Raw genomic sequence first — 20,650 nt, forward strand, 5'->3', positions numbered from 1 at the left:
AGAGAGAGAGACATACAGAGACATATGAACATACTCTGTATACAATACAAAGATTAGAATTTTCATTTTAACGATTAGAACCACCATTCATGTTAATTTATGAATGATAATAGTTAAAATTTATTTATCCTAGGGTTATAAGAAGCTAGGTACACATCTTTGAAAAAAATTATTTCACTGTGTGCAGTTGATGATATAGGTGCTATTTTAGAGGAGACATTTGAGCCATACACAGGCAGAGATAGGGTAACTCTTTCCTCTATCTTTAAATAAAATAATTTATGTAAAATATATTCATGTTCACACATAAAATATAGGATGAAAACTACTGCAAAACGTTGAATTAAAATTAAACCTAAGATTCTTAATGATTGAAATTTATTTATGCATACTTCATTCAACTATATCAGGGGTACATATGAAGTGAAAGCTCTGTGGTGTTCTCTTTTTTTGGATTAAAAGTTCCATGTAGGGCTTCTGCCTTATAGTCCACTGCCTGTAAGATGCCGAGGGTGAGCTGTTATGCCTTGCAGACAAGAACATGAATTTCCCATGCCTCATTATCATCAAGAGGCTAAGCCATAGTTGCAGAACTGGCAATGGGTGAGTGTGATGAAGGAAGCTTGGAATCTTATTGCCTTTTTCTCCTTCTCAGTTGTGTAGAGGGAAGACATTAGCTGAAGCCAAAAGGGGCAGGTGTCAAGGGTTCAAGGAGAAAGAAGGTATTAAATAATGGTCTAGAGGAAAGGAGGAAGAATGGACAAAAGAAATGTAGCTTAATCAATGGGAAGTATTCAGTGCACACTGAAGGTAGTAGTCAGGGATTTATAATGAGATCAAAAGTATGGTTGTTAGCTGTCGTAACTTGTGTAACACAGAAATGGAGCCACATGGTCATTGGATTTAACCAGTGTTGACGTATTGCAGAAACTGAAGTGGAAACAGGACAAGGATGTGGAGACTGAGGGCAACATGAAAGGGAGTTGATTAGTAACTAATGACAGAACTTAATCTTCATTTATGAAAAGGGAAGTGGAGGTTGTATGGACTTTCTACCTCATGGCACTAGAATATTGTCAGGCATCAGAAATGAGGCAAGAAGGTAAATGATGAGGGTTGGATATTGAGATTCTTGAGCTCAAAACCAACAGTGAGTTTCCAATATTGGCAACTGAGCATGTGATGATATAAATGAAGGGGAGAGACAAGATCATGAGAGAAGGGTCTTGAACGTTGTTCTGCTTAAGGTTTTTCTTGCTGTGGCGAAGCACCATGACCAAAAGCAACATGGGAAGGAAAGGGTTTACTCTCAACCCTCCACACCATATTCCACCAGATGAAAAAGTCAAGACAGGAAATCAAACAGTCTGGAACATAGGAGCACGAGCTGATGCAGAGGCCATGGAAGGGTGCTATTTACTTGTTTGATTTCCTGGCTTGCTCAGTCTGCTTTCTTGTAGAACTTGAGACTACCAGTCCAGGGGTGGCTTTACCCAAAATAGGCTGGGTGGTCCTCCATCAATCACTAGGTAAGAAAATCTTCTACAGGCTGCCCTGCAGTCCAATCTTATGGAGGCATTTTTCTCAATTGAAGCTGCAACGTCTCTAGCTTTTATCAAGTTGACATAAAGCTATTCAGCACAAATATTGGAAGGACCACTCTATTCAATACTATGAAATAATTTAAAATGATAGAAACCTTGAGAGAGGCAACGGTACAGACTGTGAGGGATGGAGAGAAGAAGAAGGTGGTGTGGCTATGGAATGATTGTAGCAAGGTCCAAGAGTGAGTAGAATGAACATAGAGGAAGTATGAATTTTCTAAAGTCACATAGTTCACAAGTGGTGAGGCCTAGCTCTAAACTGCTTGGTCTAGCTCCTGGATCCACCCCTAACTATTTTGCTAGTTACTTATAACTATGCTATTTACACACAAATACTACTGATTAATTCCTTATCTATGAATAGACATTGAACAATAGATACCATCTCAAGAGCATTTAATTGTACATCCCCTGGGGTTTATATGTTACAAGATAATGTTTATAAAATATACCATCATCATTGTAATTTATTTTTATATATGACATTAGAAATGCATTCTATATTCACCAAATAGGAATGTAAACCCATAATAGATAGAAAATAGCATTTTTAAGTTCATTCTGTATTCTATAAGCTGTGCTAAAGATGTTTTCCTTGGGAATCAAATATCAATTTATCCCAAATAACTGGAGTCTATGCTTATATACTAAGTAATGTTTTGTCCAAATATCTACCAAAATATTCTAATATCCTATAACGTCAACAGCCATTACATTTGTCTACTTTACTGACTGGTGACTACTAACTCCAGATGGGCTCTGAAATTGCCCATTGGTTGTCATCTACACATTTCATAGATGGTTATACTAGATTGTGAAAATTCAGTGACTTACTGAGGTCAGGCAGTTTAATGACTGTCTCACCCAAGATTAAAGCCAGGCCTGTCCAACCGTCAATCATGTGTGATTTAGTGAGGTTGACTCCGCATGTGCTGTGCGATGCAGTGATACCAGGAACATAACAGTTATCATCACCTTTACAGATGCTAAGGAGGGTATGCTAGCTGATTACTTGAAATATTTATTATTTGTGTTCTGTGAGGAAAAGAGCCAGGGATGACTTGGGTTTCAGAAAGTTGCTTTTAAGCGAACTTAAAAAGTATACACTATGCTCCATAGTTAATACTATGCTAATGCTATCTACGACATACAATGACAACAGCGAGATATATACTATTTACTAGTTCAAACAATATTACTAACTAATGGTATACATTAAGAGTAATATAAATTGTGGCAGGCAGGATTCTAGGTAGAAAAGTATCTGCAAAGACCCTGAGGGTATGATGTGTCACATAGAAACTTTGGGCACAGTTAACCATTATTATCCTTTTTACTTTGGATAAAGGCACACATTTATCCACCATTCCCTTGTGATGCCCTCCAGCATAAAGTCCATCATCCGACATTCTGGCCAAAGGCTTTGTTCTCTGTTTCCAGTGCCCTATTTAGTAGGAAATCATAGTTAGCACTTGAACACATAAAGGAGCCTCGTGTGGGACACAAGTAGTCCCTTTCTGCAGAGAAAGAGTCTAGTGGGAGGGAATTCTCAGCCCAACACAAAGCAGGCTGATCACACAGGATTTCTTTTTACTCAATTCGATCCAAGTTACACAGGGAAGTAAATGTCAAAGTAATCAGAAATAAGACCAAACATCCGGTCACGGCCACCGCTGACCCACTTGTTGCTCGGCACATCCTTAGGACTTGGGGTAAAATCCTTAGGACTTGGGAAAGAGGGAGAGTTGTGAACAGAAACTTGAGATGCCTGGAGAAGATTAGATATGCTGTGGATACTGCCTGATACATAAACAGAAGAAGGAAAGCAGTGGGAGCAAATCAGACAGCAATTCTGATTTCTAGTGTTGTCAGCTTGGGGAGTGGCATGTCTACTCTTCTACCTGCTGTGCCATCATTACAGTAGGCGCTGCAGTAGTTCATGTTCTTCTGCTTCTGTCTGAAGCAATGGCTCTAAGGTAATTGCTCAGTTGACCTGGGTAAACCTACCCAAAGCCCATCTGAGGCTGTCCATATGGGAGAGCAATGTTCTGGGCCTTGACTTATCAGAAAGAAATTTTGTATCAAGTTTAAAAACAAAAGCAGCTATTTTCTGACTTCAGATTCTGCCCATTTCCTTGAGCTAGGACAATACAGGAGTATTGCATGCAGCACAGAGAATAGTAGAGGCCACAGATCTAAGAGGAAACAAGAGACTGAGAGATCCTTCTATGGCAGGTCCATGTATCACATGTGGCCTGACACTGCCAGTAGGTTCCAGGATGGCTTAGTGCCCTCTCCACACAGCTAACCTTGGCAGAGTCCACTCCATTCAGCACTGATAGGCAGCCTTGCTGGAAGCACCAGAATAGTAGAAGCTGTAGTGACATTTTCTTGTTGGATTAATAATGCCTAGCACTTCCCAGTATTAACCTTGAAGAACTGAAGTGAATTGTAACCTGCCTCTGTCCTGACCCATAATCTGGTGGAGAGACCTGGCAAGCAATTATTCCACAGTTATAGTTTTGCCAATGAGGGAGAGGACATTTCTGTCTGAGGTCTGGGCCTATGGAGAATTGAGCTGTGGTTACTACCGACATTGACCATGTACTTTACCAATGTGGAGAAGACAATGAAAGTACAGGACATTTCTAACATCCTGAAGAACTGGCTTCTAACTTCAAGAGGTAGCACTGCTCTGAGCCAGGATTGGTTTCCTTGTTTGGGGGCCAGGGCATTTTTCTTTCTTGCCTTAAGGCAAGGAGTTCTAATAACAGAAACCTCTCCTTTTGTGGTTGGTCCCAGTTCTTCAACTTCAAATTATTTTTGTTACTTTTATATCTACTTCCTCATTACTTCCTGATCTTCCTGAATCAAGGTCTAGCCTCTCCAGTGCTGTAAGCCAAGCTCCCCACTTCCATTTCAGGCTTTGCCAAGCACACAGTCTTCTCTTCTCTGGATGGTGGATCTACAGCCAGTATAGGTGGAGCCTGCTTCCTATAACTCCACCCCTCCTGTTAACATTCTCTTCTAAATGATTTACGTGGATATGAGTTTCTTCAGAAAGACTGTTGATCCCTTGGAGAGCAAGAATCTTCTTATTCCAAGCCCTGTTGCCTAGTACCACAGTCAACACACAATAGGCCTCCAGAAATACTTGGTAAATATATCGACTTAGAATCCCCATCTTTGGCAGATCATCTCTGATTAATGGGGAGCAAAATAAATGTTTCTTTCTGTTCCTTTGCTGGTGTGATCTGCAACTTCCTGAATTCTTCAACAATTCTATGATGTTCTCTTCCCTGTCTCTTGGTGATTAGTGTCAATACTTAATAGTTAGAATCCCTGAGTGGAGCCTTTGGCTTTCCCCTACTCAAATGTACCTACAATCTGACTTACATATATAGCCTGTGCTGGCATTGCATTGTATCTTGGGGCAAGACATACCTTCCTCTACAGCAGTGGTTCCCAGTCTTCCTAATGCTGCTTCCTCATGTTGAGGTGATCTCCAATCATAACATTATTTTGTTGCCACTTCTTAACTGTAATTTTGCTATTGCTATGCATCATAATGTAAATATCTCATATACAGAGCATCTGATATGGGACCCCCAAGGAAGGGGGATGTTTACAACCTACATGTTGAGAACCACAGCTCTAGAAATGGTGAAATAGAACTACCTTACCAGGCAGACACAGCTGCTGCCTTTGCCCTCATTTCACAGATGAGGACATAAGGATGTGGAATGGTTAAGGAACTTGTCCAAGGTCACTATAGGTATTGTTGGTGTCCTGGAATTCAAATCAAGCAGACACACTCCAGAAACTATGTACCAAGCTCTCTTCCCTCCTATGTCTAAACGTGAGCATGCACGGGTGGGGGTGGGGGTGGAGGAGTCTATATTGTCAATCTGAGCCCTCCCTAAATGAGTTGCTTTTGCTTTTGATTGAGTCAAAGCTGGGACTTCTTTCTACTTTCACTGAGCAACATGCATACATCTGCTTAAGTATTTCCAAGTTGATTGACTGAGTCTTAAATACATGGGTGTATATGTGTATGTGTGAGTGTGTGTGTGTACAAATTATAGGGACTACTGCAAGAATTTACTCCGATTCCACACTTTACTAGTTTTGATCTAGAAATGACTTGGAGGCAAAATGTGTGTTATTTAAAATGACTAAACAATAGTAAATGAATATGATACTATCCTCAAGGAGGGGAAATGGAGCAGCAAGTCTCTTTTCTTTATTTTTAATTGTTCTAGTATTTGGAATTGCCTGGGTCATCTGCTATTGAATTGGTTCATATTTTGTAGTGCTAAGGAGACATCACTTACTGTCCAGCCAAACAGGAGCAGATTTAAACACCGTTCTATACCCATGTCTGATGAAGACAGCAAACATAGCTAGCATCTGTTTAGGGGAAACTGTTCTTTGATTTGGGGGCTATTTGTTTTGCAGTGCTGGGTACTTTTGAAGCCTCAGAGAGTTCTAAATTGAATCCGAGGAAGAAAGTATTCATAAATAGTAAGCATAAAAATGAGTACATTTGTACTGTATCTTCCCTTATATATTCCTAATGGCCCCCACTTCCTCTTGCTGCAAAACATGGGCTTTCCTGTGGCTGTAATAGTTTAACTGGTTAGGTTAAGTTGGTGATTCTTAACATGATTTAGCCCAACACCACATCTTATAACAACCATTTAAATTTTTCTTTCATTTTCCTTTAATTCCGTAAATAATACAAGCTGTGCATACAAAATCTCTACAAGTAAATAGAATATTTTAGTAGTAATTAAGTGAGAACTAGGAAGGTAATTTATTGTGGTATAATAACTGTTTTTTAACATAAGAATACTCTATTACAGTACAAAAAGTGCACTGCAGACATTTGAACATAGTACAATTTACCGACTGTGAAGCATGATAAATATGTGAATATAATAAGAGCAATGGAGACTAATGAGGATGAGCCATTTTGCATCGGGTTTAATGGTACATTATAGTACTCCTAACATTTCATAGGCAGCAGCAAGAGAATCAAGATGTTGAAACTACCTTCAACTATAAAGTGAGTTTGAGGCCATCCTGGGCTGCATTAGCCCCAGTCTCAAAAATAACAAAATAAAATAAATTTAAACCAGTATATGTTGTATTTATGAATCAGGGACAATACAAATGTATAAGTTCTCAATCGACACAATAGCTACACACCCGAGATGGATCTTGTATTAAAGCTGTATAAGCTGCTTTGTGTTTATATGTAATTGGAGTTAGCTTTTGGACTCAGATTTATAAATAGTGTTTTAAACATTTAAGCAAATGACCATATGATATTTAAGAGCTTATAGAACGGGGGGTGGGGTGGGGTGGCATTTTATGCTATGCAAATCAGTCTTGGGCACTGCAGTATCCCAGTCATCCTAGCTTTTAAATGTCAGTTCTGCTGTTCAACTATACGTGTGCTATTCAAGAACACTTCTTTACATTTCTCTCAATTCTATCTCCTAGGTGATGAGCCTTCCACTGGCAACCATAGAGTCAATGCTTAATACTAGACTTAGCCCCAAATAATGATAATAACATATTCTCTGACTTTTTGTAGGCCCCAGGAAACAAAGAACAACCAAAATAAATTCTCAGTAATTGGACTAATTATGAGACTGTTCCATAATTATGTTCCATAATTGAAAGACTAAGTCCAACCCATGTACACAATAGCCCAAGTTCTAGGCTTACTAAAACTTGTTTGAATGAATGACTCATTTGGGGCTCCCATGTCTGAGCCAGTAAAAGGATACACATTGTTTAAAGAGATATTTTTCCACTTTCTGGAATGCTTGCCAATACCCAGATGTTGCTACCATAATAACTCGAAAAGAACTAATTGCTTCTGTTTATATGAGTGGCATTAAAATGTTTGGATACATCTGGAATATCTCAAACACTAAGAAACCTCACGTCCTTTAAAGTAGGGACCAGAAACACAGAAGACTCTGACCCAAGTCTTGGCCCTTGTCCTAAAAATCTGCTTAATCTTCATGAGGGTCTGCAAAGTTGCTGTTGTTAACCCATTTTTTAAATAAAAAACCAAGGAAATAGAATGAACAAGGGAACTATCTCCCTTACTCAAATGGCTGGCTCTATAGTAGAGCAGATTTTATATCCAGAAATGCCTAGTTTCAAAGAATTGGACTTGTTAGAGATATTATGCCCTTCTCCATCTTCTTTAAGTAGGGCAAGCGTAGATTTCTGTGAATGTACAACAGAAAGAGTGTAAGATATGACTGAGTCCCATTTTGCTCTTTATAGTAGCAATGCCCTGTCTATTAATTTCCGCTTTCTTGGTAGTTCAGTAGTTTTTATACTAACCTTGTTTTTGACGCCTTTCCTGGCTTCATGGTTGTACATACGCTCTCCTTAGTGAGCTTCTTGAGGTCTGGGAATATGTGCTCTGGTGCTCTTCATTTTGGGGTCTTTAGGGTCTACCATGATACCTGACTTGAAGATAGTGTTTGTTGAGTGGACTTTAATTGAATGATGTTTCTCTTTTTAGGCCTTGGCCTTACACAATATTTCAGCGAGGCTTTGACCTGGTTTTGGGAGAGCAACCCTCTGATAAAATATTCAGGTAAGTTCATGTCCAGAGATGTGTTTGTGTTTGTCCAGGAACTCCACCTCCCACTGAACATTCAGAGTGGTGAACACAGGAAACACTCAGACATGTTCTACCAACTTAAAACAGATGTACTTGACTCAAATCATACCCAGCAGCAGCATTGGGTATTGTGAAGTCAGACAGAGTCCGGTTCCATTCCTTGCCAGCTCAGGGAGCCTCCGTAAAGTGCTTAAACTCTCAGATCCTCCAGCTTCTCCATTTGTTAAATGGGGCTATATTACATGCCTGGCTGGATTATTGTGAAGGATATGTGAGATAATACAGGGAAAGTCCCAGCACAAAATCTGGCACAGAACAGGCAATTAATGTCAGTTCCTGCCTCTCCACTTTACATCTAATTTGCACCTTCTTCATAGAGTCTTAAGTTGTTCAAAATTAATCTCTCCCACCCCTGCCTCCCTCTATTCTAAACTCTACCTCATTATTATTTTCTTTTATCTATTACCCTCCTGATCAAATTTGATGATTCTAGTCCCTCCCAATTTCTACCTGCATATCTGGTAATAAATAGCACATATTAGAAAGACTCAAAGCGAAGGGGGAATTTGGGTACCAGCCATGAACTATTGAATTTTCATAAAATTTAATTCACACCAGGCCTTTTCTGGAACATAAGCTTATTTCCAATCTAATATCGTATTGTTCATTCTGGTAGTCAGTTTGTCCTTCACTTAACACACATTTACCATGTACCTACTTAGAGTCAGAGATGGTGTTTGGCCTAGCAGCACAGACATTTGTCTTCTTCCATGAGCAAGCCCACATTTGGAGGAATTGAACAGATCTTCACAGGTGGAAACTGTCAAAAGAATGAACTCAGTTCCTGCATGCCATTGCTAGAGAAATGGAGAGCCTTGGAGGTCAAGTGGACAACTTGCTTCTTTGTTACTGCAGTAACACAGCTGCCTGAGGATCCTTTAACGCTACCTTTTCTAACCCTTTTGATGTCAGTCACATGGACTTTTGTGTTGATTTTGCCCCTGTATCTGCATCCTTGAGCCCACTAGCACATACATGCAGCTTGTGCCATTTGCCTTCATGAGTTAGGATGGACACAGTCACAGTATACATTTACATAACCACTTCCATACATGGTCTTTCCTTACCCTTCAGTCTCCAGACTGCCTCTCCCAGAGCAGGTTAGGTCAAGTTCATGACACTGGCTACAGCCTGCCTTTGAATGTGTGTGCTCTATGAGAAATCAACAATATTCCTTGGTCTTAAATTTTCTGATAATGATTTTTTGTTTGGATGACTTTCCCTTCATTTTCTTATTGCTCAACTTCCAGGACCATTGTAGGTAACACAAATGAGGTAAGGGGAAGTCAAGAGAAATTTTATTGATTAGCATAGATAAGTTCTTCATTTTCTACAAATTTAAAGTTAACACTAGTGACCAAAGGTTCTGGTTAAAGTTCTGATCTATTAGATCAGAACTTGCATATGAAAATGTTCCATCTCCACAAGCATCATTTTTTTTTCAAGCTTGTACTGGCTGCCGAGTAGATACAACAGCCATGGACTACAGAGGGAGCAGGTGTGTGCTTTAATCCATGACTTCACCACCTCAGGAGCCAGTGGGATGATCAATATGTTATTAACAATTTTGGTCCCTAACATGACAATGACCCTATTCTCAAATGAATACAATAGGTTTGCTTCACTTGCTTTCAATCACTTTTAAATTAAAACCATTCTCGCATCTAAGTCAACCATTTACCAGTGGCAATTCCAGGAAAAGTTTGATGTGGTCAGTGGTGAAAATAGGCATTTATTTGCTGTTCTACTAATTCATAATTTTTTTCTCATCAATTCCAAGCCACTACATATTTCTCTCACCTGTGAAATAGAGCAAAAATTCTGGCATTCAAATCTTTCTGCCATTGAGTGTTGATATTCACCTGTTAAATAAGTTGTTATTTTCCTATGAAATTTTCCATTCAAACCTACCTTCTAAAGTACCCAATCCACTATATTCAATATTTTCTCATACTCTTGTCACTCAGTAAGATTGCATCTTTTCCTCATAATATAAACATTGAACATTTCCATGGTCCTGACCAGGTCTCCATATCTGTAATCTCTTGAGCATCCATCATTTCAAAGCATGGTTTCAGATGCTGTAGACATGACCTTGACAGGCTTGATAAAGAGGCTTCCTGCCTTTAAGTTTTCAGACTCATCCAAGAGGTGACCTTTTATCTCTGGCCCTATGTGATAATCCCCAGGCTTTACAAACCAGTTTATTCAAAAGTTCTGGGAGTTATGCTCAGGAAATGAATACTTTCTAAACATATCATGGTAAATTTCACCTACAGCCATGTTGACAAACATTGCTATAAAACTTTATTCTACTGATTCACAATGAATGACTACAGTAGTTAATTGTCAACAAATTTATCTCATATTTATTTTTAACTTAGCTATTTGCTTCTGAATGAGGTGGTTGTCTTCTGGAGGAAAGACATTGCATACAGAGCTTTACAGATTGGATATAGTTTTGAAGATATAGTAAGCCTTTGGTTGCTATATGTAGGTACTCAATTTAGATATCTCCCAAGCTCTTGAAATCAGTCTAGGAAATGATATGGATGGTGAACCCCACTTTGAAAACCACCAATCCCAAACTAAACACAAAAGGGTCCTGATTCAGCCAGCTGAGTTTTCACATCAAAGACATTCTTAGTGACTCAGTGTGAAGATCCATCCAGTCCACTGGACTCTCTCTCTGTCTCTCTCTCTCTCTCTCTGTCTCTCTGTCTCTCTCTGTCTCTCTCTGTCTCTCTCTCTCTCTCTGTGTGTGTGTGTGTGTGTGTGTGAGAGAGAGAGAGAGAGAGAGAGAGAGAGAGAGAGAGAGAGAGAGAGAGAGAGACCTTCCCTCCAAATGTGTATGATGTCCCTGAGAATACCTTCTTCCTGGCCTGGGGAAGGGTGGAGATGCCAAATCAAGAGCTATTATGTTTCCCCACAATGTATTTTGCACCAAGCTAGAGAGACAGCAGAATTATTCTGTCTGACACTGGAAAATGAGGGTTTGCCTCTGGACAGAAATTTCTATCTGGGTTTCAAGAGAACTGTGAAGCATAAGGCTGAGTCCTCATCAGCGGTGGTCACTCCCAGCTGTCTCTAGAGAACCAACGTGGGCGAGCAATCCAGATGCTTGCCCAGCTTCCACTGGCTGGTGTTTTAAAAGTCATTCCTGACAAATTTGCATGAATGAGGGACAGATGAGATTTCAGGACACAGCTTTTTTTTCTTTTTCTTTTTTCTAACAGCTTAGTCTATATTTGGTTTTTGGAGTTGTTCAGTACATTCTGCAGATGAAAGAAACTTTTAGAATTTCATATGCACAAGTCAGCATGGGCTGACAAGCTGCTGGGATCCATACCTGAAAAACTCCATCTTTCTTTCCTACAAAGGGTTGACCCTCGGAAGGTCACTGATAGCTTCATAGCATTAGATGCTGTATTTGTAAAATGGGGCCAAAGTACTTGAGAGGGCTGTCTTGAGAATAAATGAGGAGCTCTGAAAAGTGCCTTTTCTCTTTTCTTTCTTTCTTCCTCTTTCTTTCTTTCTTTCTTTCTTTCTTTCTTTCTTTCTTTCTTTCTTTCTTTCTTTCTTTCTTTCCTGCCTCCCTCCCTCCCTCCGTTCTTTCTTTCTTTCTTTCTTTCTTTCTTTCTTTCTTTTGCTTTTGTTTTTGAAAATTCTCAATACTTGTTAGTCTCATTCCATATCAAACTTGCCTTGGCCTACAGGGTTTCACCTCGACTCTAGCACAGACCAAAGGAGACTCCATTGTTTTGCAGTTCATCTTCTTCTCATGGAAAAATAATGTCTTGGTCACTAGATCCATCAAAACTCAAAGGTTAGCTCACATCCTGCTTACCAGGAAGGATTAGCTTCACCAAGGCATTCTTTAAATTTGTACATTGAGGGTATGTCATCGAAACATCGTTGAAAATGAAGGAAACAAAATATCCTATCTATTATTTAATGACTATTTGTGGAATGACTCCCTCAGTCTAGGAATTGTGTTCATCTTCCTCTGCTACCCAAGGACACACTTTCTGCTCAGTGATGGTGAACCTGGAAAAACTGCCAGGCACAATTCCATGCATGAACTGCAGCAGAGATTCTGTAATGTAGAAAGAGAAAAGTCCCTTTTCTCTGCCTAAGTATTAAAGACCAAGTTCCTAGGATACTTTCTGGAAGGCTTTATGACAGAAAAGGATTGTCTAATTGACTCAACTCAGGTAAAGAAAAGAGAAAATAGAATCTAGAAAGAAATAGTAATAGAAGCAAAAGTAATGTGATTAAAAGAGTAAGGATTTCAGGAATTTCCATCATATGGTATGGAGGGAACAAAAATACAAAGCAGGGTTAGGGTCAGAAAAAGCTAAAGATGTGATAACAGTGACACATTCAGATTCTTCAACTTTGCACACACAGGAATATGTTAAATAGTTTCAGTTGGGGCAAATTATAGATGTTCCCCCCTTGGAACACTGTGAGATGGTTAGACAGGAACCCCATTCTTCCATAAAAATAATTACCCATCACAAATGTAAAACAATTGCAACACAACTGCCAACTGTTTCTTAAACCTTGTTACATTATTCAAGTAAAATTATTTTGAAATTAAAATAGAAGACAAAGGCCATTGTCCAATGAACCACATTACTCCTGATGCCATTCAAACTTGTGGTTGTTCTTCTGAAATGGTATGTGTTAGTATTGTCCTTATCCAAGCTGCGTGGTGTACATGTCCACCTCAAGAATGTCCTTGATGGCATAAAAATGAAATCATACAAATGCCTGAAGGTCATTTATTTCAACCCACATTTATCCTTAACTCCCAGACTCAGGGTGCCTCAGATCAGCCTGGTGTTGCCATATTGCCAAAAGATGTGTGTGTGTGTGTGTGTGTGTGTGTGTGTGTGTGTGTGTGTGTGTGTATGTTTAAGTGTGCTGCTGTGCCTTCAATAAATATTACTGGTTGATTTCCTAGTGAATAGAGCAATAGTCTTTTTCACCACCTGCCAAGTCCTAGGCTTGACTGCTGCCTCATATGAAGAGGCAGGAAGATCTGAGAGCCTCCTACAGATTTAGAGCATCTCAGAATTTCCTCAGAAGTTGAGAGGATTCAGAGGCATGGAGGACTAAGAAACAACAGTACAGAAATGGAAGAAATAGCTCCAAATCAGGCCACCTGCCTCTCTCCCATAATCCCCTGTGCTGAAGCTGGAACCCACCTTCTCTTTCAGCAGCTCCAGAACTGTCATTCAGGTCATGGGAAGAAAACACATAGCTGTGCATTGACTCTGTGGCCAGCACTCTGGCTTGGGCTACACACTTCACTTAAAACAAACAAACAAACAAACAAACAAACAAACAAACAAACACTAAGGCACTAGTCTGATTTCCTATCATTTCGGGCAATGCAGAGAGGAAAGAAGACTGTGTGGGCTAGGAGAGAACTGAGCAGGGCTCGGAATATGGCTGTGACCAGCATGATGACAGAGCTGGTGCAGAGCTTCTGCTTAACTGCACATATCCTTCCATTGTTCCTCCCGCCACATCAAATTGGGAGGAGACGCTAGGCTGCCACTGCCTGTGATATTCCACCCACATTGGCTTTTATCCCTGAGACTATTATTTTTTACTGTGAATACAGAGCATTTTAATGTCTTTGAGATGAGATGAATGAATAAACAAACAAATAATCTCTCCTGGTTTCCTTAAGCTCTCCCTTGAAATGCTGATTGATTCTTTTATTTCTTTTAGCACTTGTTATAAGAATACATTTTTAAAAAGTCTTCCCAGTATCCCATGGGTTATCATTGTTAGCTCAGGGTGTGGGTAGGCGTGCAGAAGATAAATCTGGGCCTGTTTTGTTCGTTTGCGAATCTCTCTATTCTCACCCCTGGAGGCCCCTGACTTCAGTTACTTCCGTCCCTGTCACACATAAGCTGGTAAAGGGAAACTTCTTCCTTTTCAGGGAGAAACTCTGGCTGCCACTGCAAGTTATCCAGATCCAGGATGAGGATGGGGTAGCCATTATCTCATCTCAATTAAACTGCTTCCAAATTTTGTATGACTTAACACAAGGGAATCCTGAATTCAAAGCTGAAAAAAAATCTGAGACTCCCTTTTGATGACTTGATAAAAGCCATTTCTAATGGACAAATGGGTCCTATGATCAAATCTTCTGCTCTTTGGTGCTGTGAGAAGGATGAGGTCTCTCTGCCTTTCTCTGACTTGGCCATGCTGTCCCTGCTGGGGACACTGTCTCACCCAGCTGAAGAGCACTTCAAGGGATGAGGAAGATGAGAAAGGAGGACGTGGTGACTGAGTTCTACATCCTCTGGTGTAATTGTTATGTAATACCATAACTACCTGCTGTGTGGGTCCCTGTAGCATCACCTGGTATGTGCATACTTATAGATTCATGAAGGCTGAAGAGGAGACAGCTAGTGACAGAACACTAGTGGGCAGTTATGCCCAGCTGTAACCACCTGGTGTGTGTGTGTCCATGCAGATTCACCTATACCCTCGGGGAAGGCATGTGGTTACCCCTCAGTAAGAGCTTTGTGATTCCACCAGCTGAACTAGCCATCAATCCATCAGCAAAGTGTAAGACGGATATGACTGTGATGGAAGATGCTGTAGAGGTCAGGTGAGTCTCGATTCAGGGTGGCTTAGGAGGTGAAAGAAGAAACCACCTGAAGGTACCAAAACTAGGGGAGGCAGAGGTAGAGCAAGCTGAACTTGGCAAGCTGCCTTTAATTTCCCTATATACACAGTCAGGGTCTGCTCTTTATCTGGGCCAATATTGCATAACCCAAGGCTCATTCACTGGAAGAGGACATAAAATTAGAGTTTGTAAGCACTTCCCACAAACCTCAAGGACTGACAGGCAATAAAATGTTAATTTCCTTGCCTATGTTCAGATCTCCTTCTTTGACCAGGCATTATAGCATTTGGCTCAGTTCCCAGATATGGCCAATGCCCATGATTTGTTAGTTCAACACTTTGAATATAGCTAATCTTCAATTTTTTTTATAAAAGAGAGTGAGACCAGAAAAAGGAAACCAGATCAGAACATGGAATATAGGAACACTTGTGGCTTTTGGAATCCCTTGATACCTCCATTGCTTCTTCATACAGAGAGGAGCTGATGACATCATCATCCTTTGACAGCCTGGAGGTCCTCTTAGACTCCTTTGGGCCAGTGCGTGATTGCAGCAAAGATAATGGAGGCTGCAGTAAGAATTTTCGCTGCATTTCAGATCGCAAGTTGGACTCTACTGGTTGTGTGGTATGTTCTTTCTTCCATCATAGAGGGTCCTGTGGGAGGGGAGGGGCAGGGAGATAACACAGGATATAATCATGCAGAAGCAAATCCGTGTAGTAGCCAGCTGTGACCACCATCTAGTCTAAATTAAGATTTTTTTCTCTTGATAGGAATGGGGAGTTAAAAATCAGTCTATCAGGGAGTCTTCACAGAGCACTACTAGGTGGTGGTATTTTTGTTGTTGTTGTTGTTGTTTTCTTTTGAAACAAAATCTCAATTGCTTGATTTTATTAATAAAGACTTGGGAGCCAGATGCTCTGGTGAAAGTCCACTAGCTCAGAGAAGCAGAGACGCAATCAGCTGACTTTCCTCCTTAGTGGACATCCCGAAAGGAAATTCTCCTCCAAGTCATCTCAACCCCACTCCACTCCCCAAATGGAATGTTCTTCCTTTCTACTTCCTGTGTGTGTCTCTATCATTCCACCTGATTTCCTCTGGTGGTCTTTTTTTTCTTATGTTCATCCCCTGTCAACTGGTTGCTTGCTCTGCCTCTTTACCTAAAGTCAACTTAATTTAATCCTGTTTATAGTAAACAGAAAGCTCTTGGATTAAAGGTGTGTGCTAAGGTTGAGTCACACCACAAGACAGGTTTTTCCAGTAAATAACACAAGCTAGGGGTTCACAGTGTGATCAAATATCCTGCAACAACAAAGTGTTCTAGACCTTTCTAGAGGAACTTCCATAGATTGAATAGTAAAGTCTTACAAGACAGTTGCTAAAAGCTATTTGAAAGCTAATCAATTGCTTCAAAAAATGGCATTGGCTCCAAGCTAATAGAAAATTTTAGGAGAAACCCACCCAAAGGTAGATAAGTTATGATAGAAATGCTAAGGAAAAACATAACCAAAATGTGATGGGGGGTTAGAGAGATGTCTCAGCTGTTAAAGGCTAAGGCTAACAACAACAACAGTTGCCAGAACCCATGCTGACCTCTCCAGCTTCCTCTTTAGAGGCAAGCATCTTTGAGACTGTGGCAGATCTGCTCTACATAATGAGTTCTAGGCTAGCCAGGGCTCCTGTCTAAGAAACAAAACAAAATAAAACAAAGACAAAAACAAAACAACAACAACAATATCAGGTGGAAATATTACATCAAGGAACCCTGCTTCTTTAAAAAGTTGGTTTCTGTTTTTCTTTTGTTTTCAGATCTATAAACTTAGTTAAAAAAAACAGCTGATGTTGTTAAGCAGTAAGACTTTTAGGGTTAGAACACATTTGCCATCTCCCAGGTTATGGCACTGAAGACAGTACTGGACCAGGAAGTTAAAGGGAGGCCAGAGATAATGAAGCCATTGGATGCTGGTTCCTCTATGTTGGGCATTACTATTCCCCATAACACACTCATCTCTTTTCAGTCCTACCTTCTTTTGAAGTTTAAAGGGGAGAATCATGCAATCTCAAAGAAGGGAGAGAGTCTGGGTCAGGGCAGGATGTGAGGGTAGATGTTCAAAGTGAAACAGTGAGGTAGGGAACACTCATTGAGATGTGCAGTTCTGCAATGTTGAGTTGGGAGAAAGGACCAGGAGCTCCCAGCCCTGGAGAGGATATGGTGCCCCATTTAACTTCCCATTCTGACAGCTGAGATGTGGGAGAGGACCCAGAGCATGGGAAGCTGTGAGGATGCAGAGCCAATACCATCTTTCACCCTCCTTCTTACTCAATTCTGCGCATCTGTTCCATTCAGGGAGCTCTTCAGTATCAATGATGAATGTCTATTTGGTGTCCAGGGTGTAGTCACTAAGCTGGCACCAACTCAGCTGCAGCCAGGACAAGTCTGGCTTTGCTTAGAAAAAAGGGGACATGGAAAAAAAATCAAAGGAGAGATAAAGTTATGGGTCAGGTAAGATAATCTGTCAGGTACCTAAAGAAGACAGAAAAGAATGTGGGGAGGCACTTGGGAAAATTCAAAGTATTTCAAAATATAAAGACAGTAATGGTTAGTTCATAGCTTCCACGTGCAGCCAGGAGGTGAGCTGATGCCCCTTGGTGCTCCGCTCCTTTGGCAAGTTCCACCTACATGAGTTTCTCAGATGACAATTTCACTGTTAAAATAGGCTCTTTTACCATCTAGCCTGCTTTCCTTTATCCAGAATTCCAATCTTTCATTCCTTATTATTTTCTGGAGTCATTTTAAGTACTGAGACCTGGGCATGCACCTATGTGACCCTCTCTTGCCCACCCTCCTTAGCCATCCACATATGGTTTTCATAGGAATATTCATACACAGGAATTGACTCCTATTACTTCTTTCTATCAGGACCCATTCCCCAGGGTCCAGGGTTGCCTGTCAGGTGCCTTCTCTTGGCCATCCTTGGCCTTTCTCTTGGCATGTAGCTGTGCTGATGGATTCCTAGTCTCCACACTGTAATCTGTGAGACGGAGCTAGCAAGAATAGTTCTGATGAATATGCATTTGCAGAATTGGAGCCACTGCAGAAAGTCACCCAATTATACCAGAACTCTATTAGCATAATTCTTTGAAGTTACTACTCCACGTGGCTCTCAGAGCGAAAGGGGCCAAGCCAATTGGCAGATATATTTCATTCACCATATCTCTAAAAGCATATGGTCTCTGTGAAGAAAGGTGGAGTTTGTGAGAGCCTCACATGTGAGGCTTGTGACTCTACTGAAAAGATGACTAAGGATCTGACATTGAGCCTGACCTGAGTCTACTGGGCATCTATATTGTCTCCAAGTCTTGTTGTGTTAGCAGAGTGGTCCTTTGTCATCTGGAGGAAGGCCAGAGGCAAAGATAATAAATGTATCCACTGCCATGTAAAAAATTGGCCCACCCCTGCACTCTGTGTTGAATGGAAAGACTTCCCAAGAAAGACATATTTTCCTGAAAGGAGAAAAGAATGAGAAGCAAGAGCAATATGGACCTTCCGGAACCTGGGAAGGAGTCAGAGATATGGACCTCATAGAAGATGCAGCTGTATATTTTTCTAACTTAAACTCAAGCCAGACAGGTAGGACTCATGTTATGGCCATATGGGCTGCTCCACCTTCATTCTTCCTAGAAAGGCTCTGTCAGTTATGCTTCGGCTCCCAGGGGTTAATTGCTACCAGTTAATTACTATTATTTATATTGCCTCCAAGGACAGAAAACAAATACCTGTGAAAAGCACAGCCTTGTGCAAATCGCAACACACCATTAAAAAATAGGACTATTTGCCAACAGCCAGGGGCCATGGAAGCTTCTGGAGGGTTCTCAGAGCATAAAGCTACCACTCACTACTGATGGCCAGACCTTATTCACTGCCCTTAAATTCTCCTGCACCAGACACCTTCATATAAATCACACTGAATTCAATGGATTAAAGCTATACAGATGTGTTAGATTACAAGTCTACATGAGAAGCTAGGATGGGTCTCACTGGGATGGAATTAAGGGAGAGTCAGGGGTGTATTCCTTTCTGGAGGTTTTAGAAATAATCAGTTGCTTTACCCTTTTCAGCTTCTAGATTCTATACACTTTTCTCAGTTCGGAGGTCTATTGGTACACCTCTAACTTAAGCCAGAGATACTGTATCTTTTTGTCTGTCTGTTTCTCTGCCTGTCTTTTTTCTTTTATTAATTCATTTATTTTATATATATATATATATATGAATGAATACACTGTAACTGTCTTCAGTCACACCAAGAGGAGGCATCATATCCCACTGCAGATGGTTGTAAGCCACCATGTGGTTACTGGTAATTGAACTCAGAACCTCTAGAAGAGCAGTGAGTACTCTTGACCACTGAGCCATCTCTCCAGCCCAATACAGAACTTTTCTAACCATTATTGTGTAGTGTATGTCTCTTCCATTCTGCATCCTTCTTCTACATTTAACAACTCCTATGATTACATTGAGCCAATCTAAATAGTCCAAGATTATTCCCCATCTCAAGATCCTTGATTTCAGCATATGTATAAAGTATTTTTGGCTATATAAGGTGGTATGGTCTTATATTCCTATAATAGTATCACCGACAACTTTGGATGAACCATCTATGACTAATGACAGAGGCAATTAAGAAGATGTAGCAGAGAGAACTTCAGTCTCCTCACCCCAGCCCCAGTCTTCATGAAGGTTTCAGTGTGTGTGTGTGTGTGTGTGTGTGTGTATGTGTGTGTGTGTGAGTGCGTGCACGCACGCTCCTGCAGGACTTCTCCCAAGGGGAGACATCATCAATTATCTTTCTTCATCAATTACTATCTTAGTCTTTGAGATGAGATCTTTCACTAAACCTAGAGGTCAAGAATTCAGTGAGACTTGAGCTTTGTACAAGGAGATAAGAATGGGTCCGCTTGCATTTTTTTATATGGTGACCACCAGTTGAACCAGCACCATTTGTTAAAAATGCTGTCTTTTTTCCACTGGATGGTTTTAGCTCCTTTATCAAAGATCAAGTGACCATATGTGTGGCTTCATTTCTGGGTCTTCAATTCTATTCCATTGATCTTCCTGCCTGTCTCTGTACCAGTAACCTGCTGTTGTTTTTTGTTTTTTGTTTTGTTTTTTGTTTTTTTCCACTATTGCTCTGTAATATAGCTTGAGGTCAGGGATGGTGATTCCCTCAGGAGTTTTTTTACAGTTGAGAATAGTTTTTGTTATTCCAAATGAATTTGCAAATTGCTCTTTCTAACTCTACAAAGAATTGATTTGGAATTTTGATGGGGATTGCATTGAATCTGTAGATTGATTTTGGCAAGATGGCCATCTTCATTATATTAATCCTGCCAATCCATGAGCATGGGAGATCTTTCCATCTTCTGAGATCTTCTTTGATTTCTTTCTTCAGAGACTTGCAGTTCTTGTCATACAGATCTTTCACTTGCTTGGTTAGAGTCACAACAAGGTATGTAATATTATTTGTGACTATTGTGAAGAGTGTCATTTCCCTAATTTCTTTCTCAGTCTGTTTATCCTTTGAGTAGAGAAAGACTACTGATTTGTTTGAGTTAATTTTATATCCAGCCACTTTGCTGAAGTTATTTATCAGCTTTAGTTCTCTGGTAGAATTTTTGAGG

The 20,650-nt window shown here is 40.3% G+C and overlaps 1 protein-coding gene across 1 annotated transcript in view; it reads left to right on the forward strand.

Moving 5' to 3' along the window:
- Nucleotides 1-20,650, forward strand: part of Astn1 (astrotactin 1) — a 319,074-nt gene that overhangs the window by 203,774 nt on the left and 94,650 nt on the right. Inside the window, exons 9-11 of the mRNA XM_021156108.1 lie at nt 8,158-8,232; nt 14,819-14,956; nt 15,448-15,598. Of these exons, the coding sequence (XP_021011767.1) occupies nt 8,158-8,232; nt 14,819-14,956; nt 15,448-15,598 (364 nt within the window). The remainder of the gene's footprint in view (nt 1-8,157; nt 8,233-14,818; nt 14,957-15,447; nt 15,599-20,650) is intronic.

The sequence above is a fragment of the Mus caroli genome, chromosome 1 (genome assembly GCF_900094665.2).
Source record: "Mus caroli chromosome 1, CAROLI_EIJ_v1.1, whole genome shotgun sequence".
NCBI lineage: Eukaryota > Metazoa > Chordata > Mammalia > Rodentia > Muridae > Mus > Mus caroli.